This window comes from Rhinolophus sinicus, linkage group LG18, assembly GCF_036562045.2.
Source record: "Rhinolophus sinicus isolate RSC01 linkage group LG18, ASM3656204v1, whole genome shotgun sequence".
NCBI lineage: Eukaryota > Metazoa > Chordata > Mammalia > Chiroptera > Rhinolophidae > Rhinolophus > Rhinolophus sinicus.
The window spans coordinates 1,185,885-1,199,701 of record NC_133767.1 but is presented as its reverse complement, the minus strand read 5'-3'; the positions used below and the strand labels follow the sequence as shown (position 1 = coordinate 1,199,701).

The 13,817-nt window shown below is 53.2% G+C and overlaps 1 protein-coding gene across 2 annotated transcripts in view; it reads left to right on the top strand.

The window, feature by feature from the left end:
* Positions 1-13,817, top strand: part of PRKCB (protein kinase C beta) — a 214,530-nt gene that overhangs the window by 149,859 nt on the left and 50,854 nt on the right. For both annotated transcript variants that reach the window (XM_074322927.1, XM_074322926.1), the window contains exon 9: positions 5,293-5,439. In XM_074322927.1, the coding sequence (XP_074179028.1) occupies positions 5,293-5,439 (147 nt within the window). The remainder of the gene's footprint in view (positions 1-5,292; positions 5,440-13,817) is intronic.

Here is a 13,817-nt window from a genome sequence, read left to right as displayed (position 1 = left end):
GTACCATCCTGGCTGGTTCAGAATGTGTTTTTGGAGAGTCTTAGAATTTTTTGGTTTTAAAATGCTTACTAAGTGCCATTTCTTATTTTAAGTGTTTTGGAAATAGTAACACATGCCGTTCAAGCTTCATGACAACGCTGAATGGTATAGGTCGGTTTGGTTATCGTCCCCATTTTCTTTTACTGATGAGGAAACAGGCCCAGAGAGGCTGAGCCACTCTTAACATCCCATAGCTGGCCGTTGTCGTGCTTTGAGTTTCCTCAGAAACAGACTGGAAGGGGAAGTGACGTAGCGGGAGGAAGCGTGTGCTATGGAGCAGGCTGCCATTGTGGGTGCCTGGCGTTTGCTCCCTCGGGGAGTCGAATGCCTACCGCAGGGTCTCCAGCCGAGGAACAGGGATACGAAGCTGGTGTTATCCACCATTCTCTCCAGCCTCCATCCATGACGGAGGGCTACTTCTGAGGGAATGAGCTCGCCAGCGCTGCCGCAGCCAGGAGACGAGCCCGCAGGCAGGGTCAAGGTGTGCTGGGTAAGCAGCCCCAGGTGTAGAGAGGAATGTCCCCCGGGGCCTTGCGGGGACACCTGGGCCGCACCTGTGCAGCATAGCCTGTTGTGAGAAGTGGTTTCAAACCAGGCTCCCTGGATTTGAATCCAGCTCTGCCCGTCCTTGCTGAGTGCTGTAGGCAAGCTGCTTGATCCCCTCCTGTAAAGTGGGGGGCTCATAACACGGCTTACCTCGTCAGGCTGTGTGAACACTATAACGGCACATCATAGCAGGCAAATGTCAGGGTGTCGTCATTACCAGCTGCCCCTGGACTAGGTAAAGTTCAGCACATGCTCCTGGCTTTGGAAGAGCTGCTCACGGTGGGGGCCTCTGCGGGGGCTCCTAGCTGACCCAGGCCTGTGCCGCCACTGCTGGAGCTGGCAGAGGTGTCGCGCTTCCACCAGGACAGGCACGAAGCATCTGAAACGGAGCCCTGGAGGCTGGCCCCTCCTCACTCGGGAAGCAGGCAGACCGGAAGTGCGGCCTGTGCCGTATCTGAACACCGAGTTCTGAGGCCCTGTGTCACAGACGTGAGAAGGCAAGCTTTAGTGGATCCCTGTCCTGCAGGCATATCCAACCCAGCAAGATAAAGCATCATAATGTGGGCCTCAATTTCAAACTGCTCTCTGATGGAGAACCTGCTCGCCGTGAGGTTCCCCGGGGACGATGGGACTCTCAGAGAGACACAGGACACGGCTCTTGTCTTCCAAAGGCTCATTGTATCGGGATCGTGAACCCACAGGTTTTTAGGAGCCAGGCAGCTAACAAGCCTGGTGTAAGACAGCAGGGCATGGTGGGGACTGCGGTTAACTAGGGCAGGTATGTCCCACCTAGAGGCCCCTCCTGGGTGGGGCTCAGTGTTACCAGATGTACAGTCGTCCCCCTCACCTGTGGGGGGACATTCGAAGACCCCCAGTGGATGCCTGAAACCACGGATAGCACCAAACCCTGTATATACTGGTGTTTCCTGTACCTACATACACCTTATGGCTTCTCTTTGGCGTATGCAAATTGCCAGCATCACTCCTCTTGCACTGTGGGGCCGTCGTTAAGTGAAACCAGCGGGACTTGAACACAGCACTGTGATACCGTGACTGTTGATCTGATAACCAAGACGGTTACTGCGTGACTACTGGGCGGGGAGTGTGCAGTGTGGGGACGCTGGACAGAGGACGACTCGTGTCCTGGGAGGGACGGCGAGAGATTTCATCTCACTACACAGAACGGTGTGCGATTTAAAACTTAATGACTTGTTGATTTCTGGAGTTTTCCATGTAATATTTTCGAACCGCGGTTGACCTCAGGTAACCGAAAACTTGGGAGGTGAAACCGCGGATAAGGGAGACTACCGTATTTCTTGAAAAGAAGCTGGGAATTGGGCTTCTATAGGACAGCTCCTGATTTTCAATGGCTGTCAACTTATTTAAATATTAAAACACCCCCACCACTGTGCAGACTAGGCCAGTAGGGCCATCAGACATCAGCTCTAGGGTCTAGAAGCTGAGGCGACATTCTGTCTTACTCTGTTTAGGTGGCTATAAAACATACCACAGACCCGGTGGTTTAAACAACAAGCATTTATTTTCTCACCATTCTGGAGGCTGGGAAGTTCACAATTATGCAGGTTCTGTGCCTGGCGAGGGCTTCCTGGTTCATGGACGACCGTCCTCTCCCTGTGTCCCCAGCGGTCAGAGGGCCTAGGGCGCTCTCTGGGGTCTCTGTTATAAGGGCACTTATCCCATTCATGAGGGGTCCACCTTTATGACCTAACAAACACCCCCAAGGGCCCCTCTTCCCCAATACCACCGCACTGGGGTGAAGCTTTCAGCATGCAGACTTTGGGGGTTCACAGACATTACAGATCTATAGCACGTACCTCTGAGGAAAGCCACCAAAGCAAATGGAAGAGCACTTCGGGCCCCCGGTTCAGAGGAAAGAAAGTCACTTGCAGGACTAGGGATATAGCTGGTGGCCACTTGTTCCTCCTTGAAGGACGGGCGGGGGCGAGTTTCCCCCCAGCAACATAGTATTAAGTTGCGGAGTCTGAGCTGCTTACCCACTCCCCTGCAGGGTGTGCCGGGACCTAAGGGCGGGGGGCTGAAATGGGGCCCGGGGACCAGGGGTAGTGCTTACAGGGAACTTCCCAGGTGGGCCAGTGGGGTGTGAGAAGGGGCTGGGTCCTAAGTCGGGGTTCTAAGAAGGCAGGAGACATAGTAATACAGCAGGAGATGCTGGGATGCGGAAGGAAGAGAGTATGTTTGAATCAAGACAGCCTGGGCACAACTCTGGGGCCCCCAAAACAGTGCAACTTCCGTTCTAGGCTTTTCTCTCATTTGCGTTGTCCCTGATGACGTCACGGTTTTAACCACCCCCTCTGGGCCGGTAGCCCCCAGATCTCTGTCTCCAGTTCACGTATCATTTCTTACCCACACACACACACACACACACACACACACAGTTGGTTCCTGGGCACTTACACTTGGTGATCCCAGGAGCACTGACCTCCCAACCCACCTCATCTGACTACAGAATAACTTGACCAAGCACGTTCAGGCAGCTTGGTTCGTAGCCCCAAAGTGGACGTACCGCAAATGCCCATGAAGAGGAGAATGGATAGACAGAAACCGTGAATGGATAGACAGAAACCGTGAACGTGACTCAGCCGTGCAAAGGGACAGACTCCTGTGTGTGCAGCCACGGGGTGATTTCCAGCAACGGCGCGATGAGCGAGAGAAGCCAGATGCAGGCGCTGACTGCGTCCTGCACGAAGGAGCACTTGTGTCACTCTCACTGAGCGTGTGGGCTGTTTCCGCACCACACAGCCCCCCCCACTTCTCTGCAGACACCAGCTGGGGCCGGCAGTTTAAATCACCGCTGGCACCATGTACCCAGTGTCAGCAGAGACCACACAGGTGAAGGGGCTCCCCCCACAGGACCGTCCCCACTCGAGACCAGTCAGGTAGGTGCCAGGTGACCCGCACGTCGGTCAGACTTGGCTGCCTGTCGGGTTCCCGCGGTCCCCTCCGTGGACTTGATAATCTGTGGTAATGGCTCACACAATGCAAGGAAATACTTTGCTTCCCAGCTTGCTATGTAGTAAAGGCGATGACAAAGGACATGATGAACAGCTACGTGAAGAGACACGTAGGGCGACGCCCAGAAGGGTCCCGAGTGCAGGAGCTTCTGTCCCCATGGAGATGGGGTGCACCTCCCTCCCAGCACGTGGACGTGTTCACCCCCAGAAGCTCTGCGAACCCTGTCGTTTAAGGAATTTTATGGAGGCTTCATCATATAGGCACAATCCATTATTCACTCATTCGCCAGCCCCGGGGGTGGGGCTGCAAGTTCCAAGCGTTGATTCCTGGTTCGGTCTGTCTGCTGACCAGCCCCCACCCAGGAGCCATTCAGGAGCCCAGCCAGACTCATTAGTTTGAAAGCACCAGACACGCTCTTGCCCCCGGGCCTTTGCACGTGCTTCGTCCTGCGCCTGGGGCTTCCTCCCTCTGACCGGAGAGCCCTTCCCTGAGAGCCTGCCATGAAACAGCGCTCAGCAACCTCCATGCCCCTCATTGACCTGATTTTCTCCATGCCCCTTATCACTGCCGGACAGTTCAGGCACTTGTTTCTTAACGTATTGTCTTTCCGCTCACACTGGAACCCAAGCTCCGTGGGGCCCAAGATTTGTGTGTGTCGTTCTCCGCCATTTCCCTGGTGCCTGGGGTAGCGCCCAGCCCAGGAAGGTTTGGGCAGAGGGATGCCGTGAGCTCATCCAGGCCAGAGTCAGGATTCTGACCCGAGCTTTTAACTCCGCGGTTTTCTCACTCCAGTAACGAGATCCTGCTGGCCTCTCCTGCTCCTTGCACAGCATTTGCTGCCATCTGAGTCACCATTCTGCTGCCACCGCAGTGGGCCCCTGCCCCAGTGCGCTGAGGACGAACGTGGGGCCGCATCCATCCATTTATCCATTTAGCCAGAAACTATGTTAGTTGTCAGGGAGATTGTGGAGAATGAGGTGTATAGTCTGTGCCCTCGCAGTTGCCGGTGCGCTGAGAAGCAAGGCAACAATTACCGTCCAGTACACACGGGAAGGGGAGTTGATGAAGGGAGCAAATGGGGACACCTCGTCCTGACCCAGGGAATCGGAGGAAGTGACAGTAGGGGGACCTGGGCAGAGGGGAGAGCATCGCCGTCCACACAGCAGCAGGGGCACGTGCAAAGGCCCCGGGGTGGGAGGGGTAAGCGCGGAGCTGGGCTGCAGGGAAGAAGGACCCGAGACGTGACGAGCCTGTAGAGCCGGGCAGGGCTGATGGTGCTGGGCCTCGAGGCCACTGAAAGGCCCGTGGTCCTCATGTCCTAAAAATGAGGGGTCACCCCTGAAGCGTTTTAAGCATGCAGTGACTCGTTGGGGGGAGGAAGGAGCAGCTCACTCTGGCTGCGTGCGAAGCCCGGGGTGGAGGGAACCGAGGTGGGTTGTCCAGGTGAGAGGTGATGCCACGTGGTGTCGGTGGAGATAGAGACATGAATTCCGGAAGCCACTAGGAGGAAGAAAGGACATCCGGGTGGTGGGTGAGACACAAGGGAGCCGAGAGGAACGCAGGTGCCGAGGATGCCGTCCAGGGTTTGGTCTTGAGAGCGGAGGTTGGCCGTGCTGCTCCCGGGATGGGGGCGGGGCGTGCGCTGCAGGAGCCACAGCGGTTCCTGTGTCTTCCTACAAGGGCTAATGACGCTTCTGTGCTTCCCCCCTCCAGAGAGCCAAGATCGGTCAGGGGACGAAGGCTCCGGAGGAAAAGACAACCAACACCATATCCAAATCTGACAACAATGGGAACAGAGACCGGATGAAGCTGACCGATTTTAACTTCCTCATGGTGCTTGGGAAAGGCAGCTTTGGCAAGGTACGGTCTGGCATGGCCGCGGGGCTGCAGGAAGGGACGGCTCGCGAGGCGGGCACGGCTGCCTTCTGCAGGGGGTTCACATTCCAGGGAGGGGGCGAGTGAAAAGCAAATAGATGTACACTGCAGTTCGTCATGGGGCCCGTGAGGGAAGTGGATGGAGTGCTGTGCCTCCAACAAGCCAAGAGGGCACCCACTCAGGCGCTCGGAGGAGGTGACATGTAAACTGAGACGTAGAGGAGGAGGATGAACCAGCCCTGCATTCAGAGAACTAGGACAGAATGTTCCGAGCAGAATGAACAGCGCGTGCAAAGGCCCTGGGGTACTACGGAAGGGCTTGTTGGACCATTCTAGGGCCCATCAGGAGGTGCCGGGGAGGGCGTGGGGTGTGAGGTTGCAGAGATGGCAGGTCCCCATGGTGCAAAGCTCTTGGAGCTGTGAGGAGAAGGCTGGGTTGACGTCGCAGTGCCGTGGGACGCCATTGAAAGTTTGTCAGCAGAGAAGTGACACGATCAGATTTGCGTGTTGGCAATTATCAGTCTTGCAGCCAAGAATGGAAACAGTCCCTTTCACAGAGCAGCGCAGCTGAAGGGTGACCCTGGGACTCGTAGAGCGGTTCCGGCTGCTTTTTCAGTTACCGGGAGACACTGTTTCCCTGAGGTTGATGTCGTGTTACAAGTATTCCTGACTTGTTTGGTGCTGTCTCGAGCCTTTGAGTCCCGTTGGGGGCCACGCACGTGTCTAGTGTAAATCACATCCCACGGACGCGGGTGTGCAAAGCACGTACATTTCTTCCACATCTCTGTAGCTTACGTAAAAATCTGGGCATTATCCCTTGGTTCTCCTCGCGTGTCTCCCCGGACCCCAGCGTGTATAATGAATTGGTGAATCCCGGCCTCTTCGCCAAGCATGTCAGGAATTGTCTGACTTCTCCCCGTTTCGCTAATGCAGTCCTTGTCTGCACCATATGTGCCACCTGGACCACTGCAGAGCTTCTCACTGCTTCCCCTGCTTCCACACTCGTGATCTAGCATCACCATTTCTTTCACGTAGCAGCCACAGGCACTTCTAAAGTCCTACCTTAGGTCCAGGCACTCCCCTGCTTAAAACCCTGCAGTGACGTCTCTTCACAACTAGAATAAATTCTGTACCGGGTCCTGGATGTACAATGCCCTTTATCATCTCACCTTTGTCCTCTACCTGCTGACTTTCTTCCTTCTCCCTGTCACCTGCAGTGCTCGGGCCACAGTGGTGCTTCTTGGGTTTTGGAAACACGATGAGCTCCTTCCTCCCTTAAGCCCTTTGTGAGGCGGTTCCCTTTGGTCTTTGCATGGCTGGCTCCTTCTGGTAATTCCCATCTCAATGTGGGTGTCACCACTTCCGAGAAGCCCTCCCTGACCACCCACTCAAAGGGCCGCTCGGTCATTCTCCATGATAGTGAGCTGTCTTGTAACCCCCATCACCAGAGGACAGTTTTCTTGTTTGCTGGTGGGTTTGTCCCTCTTCTCCTAAAATCTGACCTCCACAAGAGTGGGGACCTTCTCTGTCGGCTTCAGCACTGTCCTCCCCAGGACTAGACTGAATGCGTAGGTTTTCTCTGTGAGTCACAGGTCATGTGCTGAGATGGAGGAGTAAGGGGTCTGAGGTGGTGACCCAGGGTGCGACGAGCCTGGAGTGGGAACAGAGTGGGAGCACACAGGAAGGTTGCTGAGCAGCCCACACACCAGGTCAGCAGTTGGCAGTGGAGGGACCCACAGCCCAGCGTGCTCAGCGCGGCCTGGATGTGGAGATGAGAAGGAGATGGTTAATGGGGCTGAGGACCCGGGAATCAGAGATTACAGTAATGGGGAGTGAAGAATCCGGGGTGTTGGGGGGCCCCACTGCAGAGCCAACGGGGCCTGCTTCTAGCAGGTGCTTGGTAGAAGCCTACCAAGTAAACGCACACAAGTGGGGGCATCTAGACTGGGCTGGAAGGGAGTCCACGCAAGAAGAGGGTCGGAACCCAGGTGGGAAAGGAGTCTGGGGGCCTCGGGATAGAAAACAAATGGATGACGTCAAGAGATTTAAAATGCTGGGAAGAAGAGAGGGGTTTAGACCCCAAAGGGGGGGTTCCATGATGACAGAGAAGAAAGTGGATGAAATAAAGAGGTTCCAATACTCTGAGTCTGCTGGAGAGTTGAAAGAATTACATTTTTAATAAGCACTAGATTCCCCTGGTTTGTAATAAAAATTACGTTTAAAGGATAAATATTGAGAGCGCTTTCCTCCACCCAAGGTCACATTGTTCCTGCCCCCTCGCTGCTACTGCCCTCCCTATGTAAACACTTTTGTTCATTTAATTTGCATTTTTCCAGCTGTAGCAAGGCTAATTTAACAAGTGTAAATTTGCATTTTAATTCTGTTACCTCGAAAGTTAGCATCCTCTGAATATCGTTCTGCAACTTTCTGAGCACCTAACAATGTAGGTTGGAGAGTTTTTGACTGAGGGATGGGAGCTGGAGGGGGGGAGCTTTAAGGAAAGGATTGGGGTTGGGGGCCAGAGGAGAGGTGGGAGAGTGGGTCGTTGAGGAGCAGGAGGGGAATGAGAGAGAATAGATCACGTGTCTCCATGGAAACTGTTGGAATAATTGAGGGCTCGGTTCCAGACTGGGGATGTGGCATCAAATAAATCACAGATGAAAACAACAGTATGCTACGAAAGCCAACGAGGATCGCCAAAACCACTGTGACCCTTTAGAAGACACAGTAATCCTTTGCCACTCTAGTTTCGCCAGCGTGGCTTTCAGTCAGTGTGGTTTTATATTTGAATGCCTGCTTTTATCTCTTTGTGCTCTTGTTGGGCAGAGAGGTCAGTCCCCTTAACCAGTAGTTGCTGTCCCCCTTGCAAAGGTGGGAGGGACCGACCTTTGGGGTGATCTGTTTACACCTCCCCTCCCCCAGGCCTGCTGCCTCGTTGAAACCAGCCCAGAGCCGGGGTAAGAATCTGTGGACTGACCCGGAAGTGATACAAGCATTTTGCTAAAGGTCTAAGGGAGGAAGGGGCTTTGCTGTTTCAGAAACCCAGAAGTGAAAGTGAAATGGACAAAGCAAGTGTGAAGGCCCCTGAGTTCCCAAGAAGGAAGCCCTGTTTCAGAAACTTGACAGGACAGTTTGGAGGGTTCGCTCTCCCAAGCAGGTGGGAGGGTGGCATGTCTGGCTTATGAGGAGATAGATGCCTCCAGAACTTTTGTTCCCGGGCACGCAGATGCACTGTCCACTGACGACAGAAGAGTTCTCTCTCCACTTCGATCCTCGATTCTGGTCTTATTCTTCTTTGAACCTTTGATGCCAGCTTTGCCAACCACCATACGTTCTGGGCATTGAACCTCTGTGGTTGCTCGAGTGGTGCTGGAATTCATATCGCGCTCCCCATGTGTGAACTGGGCAGCCGGGGGCTGTCCGGACCGCTTGTTCAAATCCAGAGCAAGCACCTGATCGTGTAGGCACAGCCCAGATACAACCCGCCTGTCATCAGCTCCATTCCTAGAAACCTACAGTGCTGCTGTAGTCACACCCCTAACTAATGCGGACACCCTTTCCCTTCTGAGACTCCAGATGTGCTTCTGGGGGTGATTTGTATCAGCCACGTCTTTTTCAAAGTCATGCTGGGGGCTTGAATGGGGCCTTATTCTCCTGGACTCTTGAGTGTTGCCTGTAGAGGCTGCTATGTGCACAGGTGGGGAGGGGGCAGTGTGGGGGGGTTAGTGTGGGAGGGAGAGGCCATGTGGGGGTGGATGGGAGGTGCCTGCTTAGGGGGACACAGATCTTACACAGGGAAGTGCAAACCCAACCACAGCATCTGTGTAAAAGTTCTATCACGGGAAATGATTGCTAATAGAAAAAAAATGACGCTAGTCCAAGTATTCGTCAATAGTCAGAAGTTAAATATATAGTGGGGCATCCACGATGCATTTAAAAGAATGAGGTCTCCCTCTGCCCGCTGTCATGGCTGTCTGTCATCTATCTATTCATCTATCATCTCTCCATCATCATGTGAGAAGGTCCATGACATAATATGAACTGAAAATGGAAGCAAACCCCAGAACATTATGCTTACAGTGTACAATAAACTAGACAAAGACTAAGTGTCTCCATGGAAGGTACTCATGGTCCCTACTCTCATTGAACTTTCCCCCCAACATTTTATTATGAAAATGTTTGAATTACAGAAGAGTTGAACGAATTATGCAGTGAGCGTCCATAATGCCCGTCAGCCAGACTCTACACTCTCCAGTAGGCTGTCTCTGCTTCATCACACATCTGTCCCCATGCCAACCCATTTTTTTAATGCATTTCAAAGCAAGTTGCAGACATGGGTGCTCTTTACTCCTAAACTCTTCATCCATATCGTTGAACCAGAATCCAGTATTTGTTTTTGATCATTTTTCAGGTGAAATGTACATACAGTGAAGTACACCAATGAGTGTATCAGCCTATGAGTTTTGGAAAATGCATACTTTATACACATTAATCAAACAACCACACTCACAGAGGTAAAGCGTAACTGACTTTCACGTGTGCCATGAGTGCCCATGGGAGTGGCCCTCGTTGGAAGCAGTGAAAGCATCCTTGACAAAGTGACTCTTGAGCTACATCTAAAGGATGAGTTAAGTAAACTGTGCAAAGAGGGGAGGGCGCAAATGAAAATCTCAGAATGTCTCTGCTAGCTGACCCCACCCCCAGCCAGGCGCGGTTGACCTGAGTGGCGGCCAGGGCACCTAAGCTTCTTTGCTAGTCAGGATGGGTTCAGCGGCTGTAACCAAGAGGTCCCCCAATGCACACGGGCTCAGACACCTTTTCGTTCATGTAACAGTAGAAGATGGGTGTTCCTGGCCTCGCCCACGCTCTCCACAGGGTGATAAAGGGACCCCGATCCCTAGTTGTGTGCATTCAGAGGGCGTAGGGGGACAGAGTATGGAGGAGGCACAAGCTGCTCCTTCAAAGTCTCAGTTTGGACGAGACACCCATCACTTCCGCCTACACTCTATTAGAGCGAATTGAGTCACATGGCCACACCTCAGTGCCAGGGAGGCTGGGCAAACCGTTTGGGTGGGACGCTCATGGTCTCAGCCACGCTCTCCACTTTTCAGCTCTGGTTGGAATTTTTCTGGGGGACACCCACGACCCTCTGACTTTTCCCTTTAGAACTCCTAATTTATCACGGCCGGCAAACCAAACACTTGAAGCCCTTCTCGGTGACATCTCCTTGTGTTCGTGCCAGCTGTTGGTGCTGCGTTTCCAGAAGCATAGCCAGGAATACATCAAGTGGGAAGAAGCCAGCAGCTTATGAAATTCAAAGGAAAAAGTGGAAAGTCCTTAGAAACGGGGGGGCCTACGTGTTATTACATTGCTGCTTCAAAAAGTCCCAGCGGGTCTCGTGCTCCCTAGGCCTTTGAGGGGGTCTAATAGCAAAAGCTGAGAGCTCAAAGACCAAGCCTAAGACCCCTTCTAGTGCTTGACTTTCCTAGAATAACGTCCAAGAGGTTGGTGACATTAGTGCCTGAGTGTCACTGAGGAAACCACTAGACAGTGGCCCTTAGAAAGAGACCTGCCTGCTGTTCTCCTTGGTGCTGAAACCAGCTCCGTTCGTTCCAAATCCACTGTACGGCCAGGTGAGCAGTTTCCTCTACATTAGTGATCCACGCACCTGTTTATTTTCTGCCCTGTACATACCTCCTATTTCCTTTAAAGAAAATAGTTGTCTTTAAATGGATTTAGTTGACTTCCATTTTTTCTTCTCGGCATTGCCCTAAGCAATAATATACGGGGAACCACACAGGCTTGGTAGACCAAGTACATTATAGATGTACTCTAATACGTTTTAGAAGAATTTATTAAAAGGAAAGAAATTTTGTCTTTGTAGTGTTGATGGTGCAGGTACCACATTTTGTGGGGGGTGGAAACTGTCTTAAGATCTTACACTCCCAATGACAATTTGGTGCTTCAATTACTGGTGTGTTTCTGAGAACACGCAGTGCTTTTGTGACATTTTTTTGTTCGTATCTGGAAGGTACAGAAAGTCTTTGATCTTCCCTGTCCCCTGTATCCTTTCTTTTAGACGCGCGCTCCACATGTCCTGTATCCTTACAGATCTTTCCTGTGATCTTGACCCTTCCTTCTCTGTCCGTTATTCATGGAATACATCCAGAGAATCAAGCTGCTCTTTTGAGACTGGCTGCCCCCACTTCCTCCGCACCGCTGACCCCCAGGTTATCAGGACTCGCCTCGCTCCTAACCCTCCCGATCTGAGCAGGTGTGGTCGCTGCTTATGACAGCAGAGGGCAGGCACGAGGGGAAGGAGTTGGGACGAAGATTGGACCCCACACCCAATCCACAGAGCTGCATACTGACATGTGGGGGTCCTTCCTCCGCTATGGAAAAAAGTTAAAAATGATGTCTTGTGATGACACTGGTGTGAGGACGAATCCATTGTTCTATGTTGAAGCATTTTCTCCAACCTAAAACTTTGTTTCTTTTCTTGTGATTTTAAGAAAAATTAAGATGCTCTCATGAGCCCCTGGAAAGGTGGTGGCCTCGGCGCTGTGCCGTGTGCTTGGTGAGGGTGGCCGTGGTTGTCGCATTTCTGTCAGCAACCTCTGAGCTTGTCTCCCCGACAGCCACCTGGGCTGTAGTGTGAGCTTGGGTTTCAGCACAAGAGAGCCACCCACAGCTGCCAGCCCCAGGTGACAGTGTCTTCTGCTGGCACCCAGCACAGCACTGACTTATGACAGGAAGAAAGTGGCTGAGGAGATGAAAGGCACAGCACTAGCGGAGCCCGTGGTGGGCGGCGGTGCTTGTTTGCATCTCATCGGTGGTGCGGCTTCACAGTACACACATCGGATGTGCTTATGTAACCCTGGGACCGGAGCTCGTCCCCGTGTGCAGCCCGTCGCTGCCGTCCCGAGCCATCCTGTGAGCTCCTGTATCACGGCCTTTGCAGACCGCTCAGTCTTACCCACCCGTTCCCTTCATCCTCTTCCCGGGAGAGACTGCTGCTGTCTGATCTCGGATCCCTGCCCCCGCTTTGGTTACCTCCTGATCTCGGTGCCCGCCTCCCAGCCGCCAGCCTTTCATATGCGGTTCTGATTGCTGTGTGGTTTTGCCGGCTCATCGTCCTGGATGACTAGGAGCCCTGTCGTTTTCCGAATTCTTCCAGGTCTCTTCTCAGTGAAGTGACTGACGGCATCTCCGTAGCCCCTACCTTCTCTCCTCAGGAGGCAGCAGATGCCAGAACAAGTGTAAGCGTCCGTTTTCCCCAACACAATGAATTACCTCAAGGAAAGCGAAACATGTGCAATTCAAGTTTTACAGCCCTCGACCCTTGTGGAAGCAGACTGCCCCGCCAGAGTGAGTGAAGGGGTTATTGTTGGAAAGACGGAACACGAAAGCTTCCAGGAACCCAGCGACCGCTGTCTCCATCCTGCCGCCCCCCCATCTGTCATCCTGCTTCTTGCTAATGTCTGTCTCTGTGGATCTGCGTTAACACTGCCTCCCTCAGCCAAATGCCACTTCTCACGTCTCCGTCTAATTCCCAAGTCTGGAATATCCTAGAATTTTTAAATCCCAGGGAAGAGAAGCTGAGGGGCCAGGATGGCTCAGGGATCCCTGTGGCCCCGCTGGCTGTGGCCGAGGGGCGGCGCCGCTTTTCCAGTCACCCAAGGGGAAGCATGACAGGAAAAGCCGGTGTGGGGCGGGCAGTTTCTCTAAAGAAGAGAGGTGCATGGGCACACGTGTCATTTAAGCCTAAGTTCTGTAACACGTCGCCTGACTCTTTGGGGAAAAGAGTACAAAGTGACCTCTGGTCCCATCCAAGGGACAGACGACACCTGTTCGCATGGACACTGTCTCGGGATAGTTCCCCGCCGCTGTCCAGCTATGGTGCTGTTGAGGCTCTTCCGTCTGAGCCACATCTTCCCGCTATTCCAGAAATCCACCGCTCTGTGAGGGTGAGTTCCCGGTTGCTAGCAGCAGAACCCATCACCTTTTCTACAACAGACCTAGTCGCAGAAACCTGTCGGTCGTCATCGTCCAACGCCCGTGGCGAATATTCTGGACGTCCCCATGTGGGTGGTTCCTATGACTAAATGTGCCTTATTTTGTTCCAACGCCCCCACCACCACCACGGTCAGTTTCACACTGAGATTTGACCTCACGTGAAAACCACTGCAGGGGTGGGTAATGTCTTTGGAGCAGGTTCACTCCCAGGGCGTCTGGCTCCTGAACGCACAACCATGGAGCCACACAGCCTCCACTGCTTTCAAAGCCCGTGACCCCATCAGTGAGGGAGGCGTGTGCCCATGGGGCAGCTCAGATCACAGGGAAACCGGCGTCCTTTGGGCCAC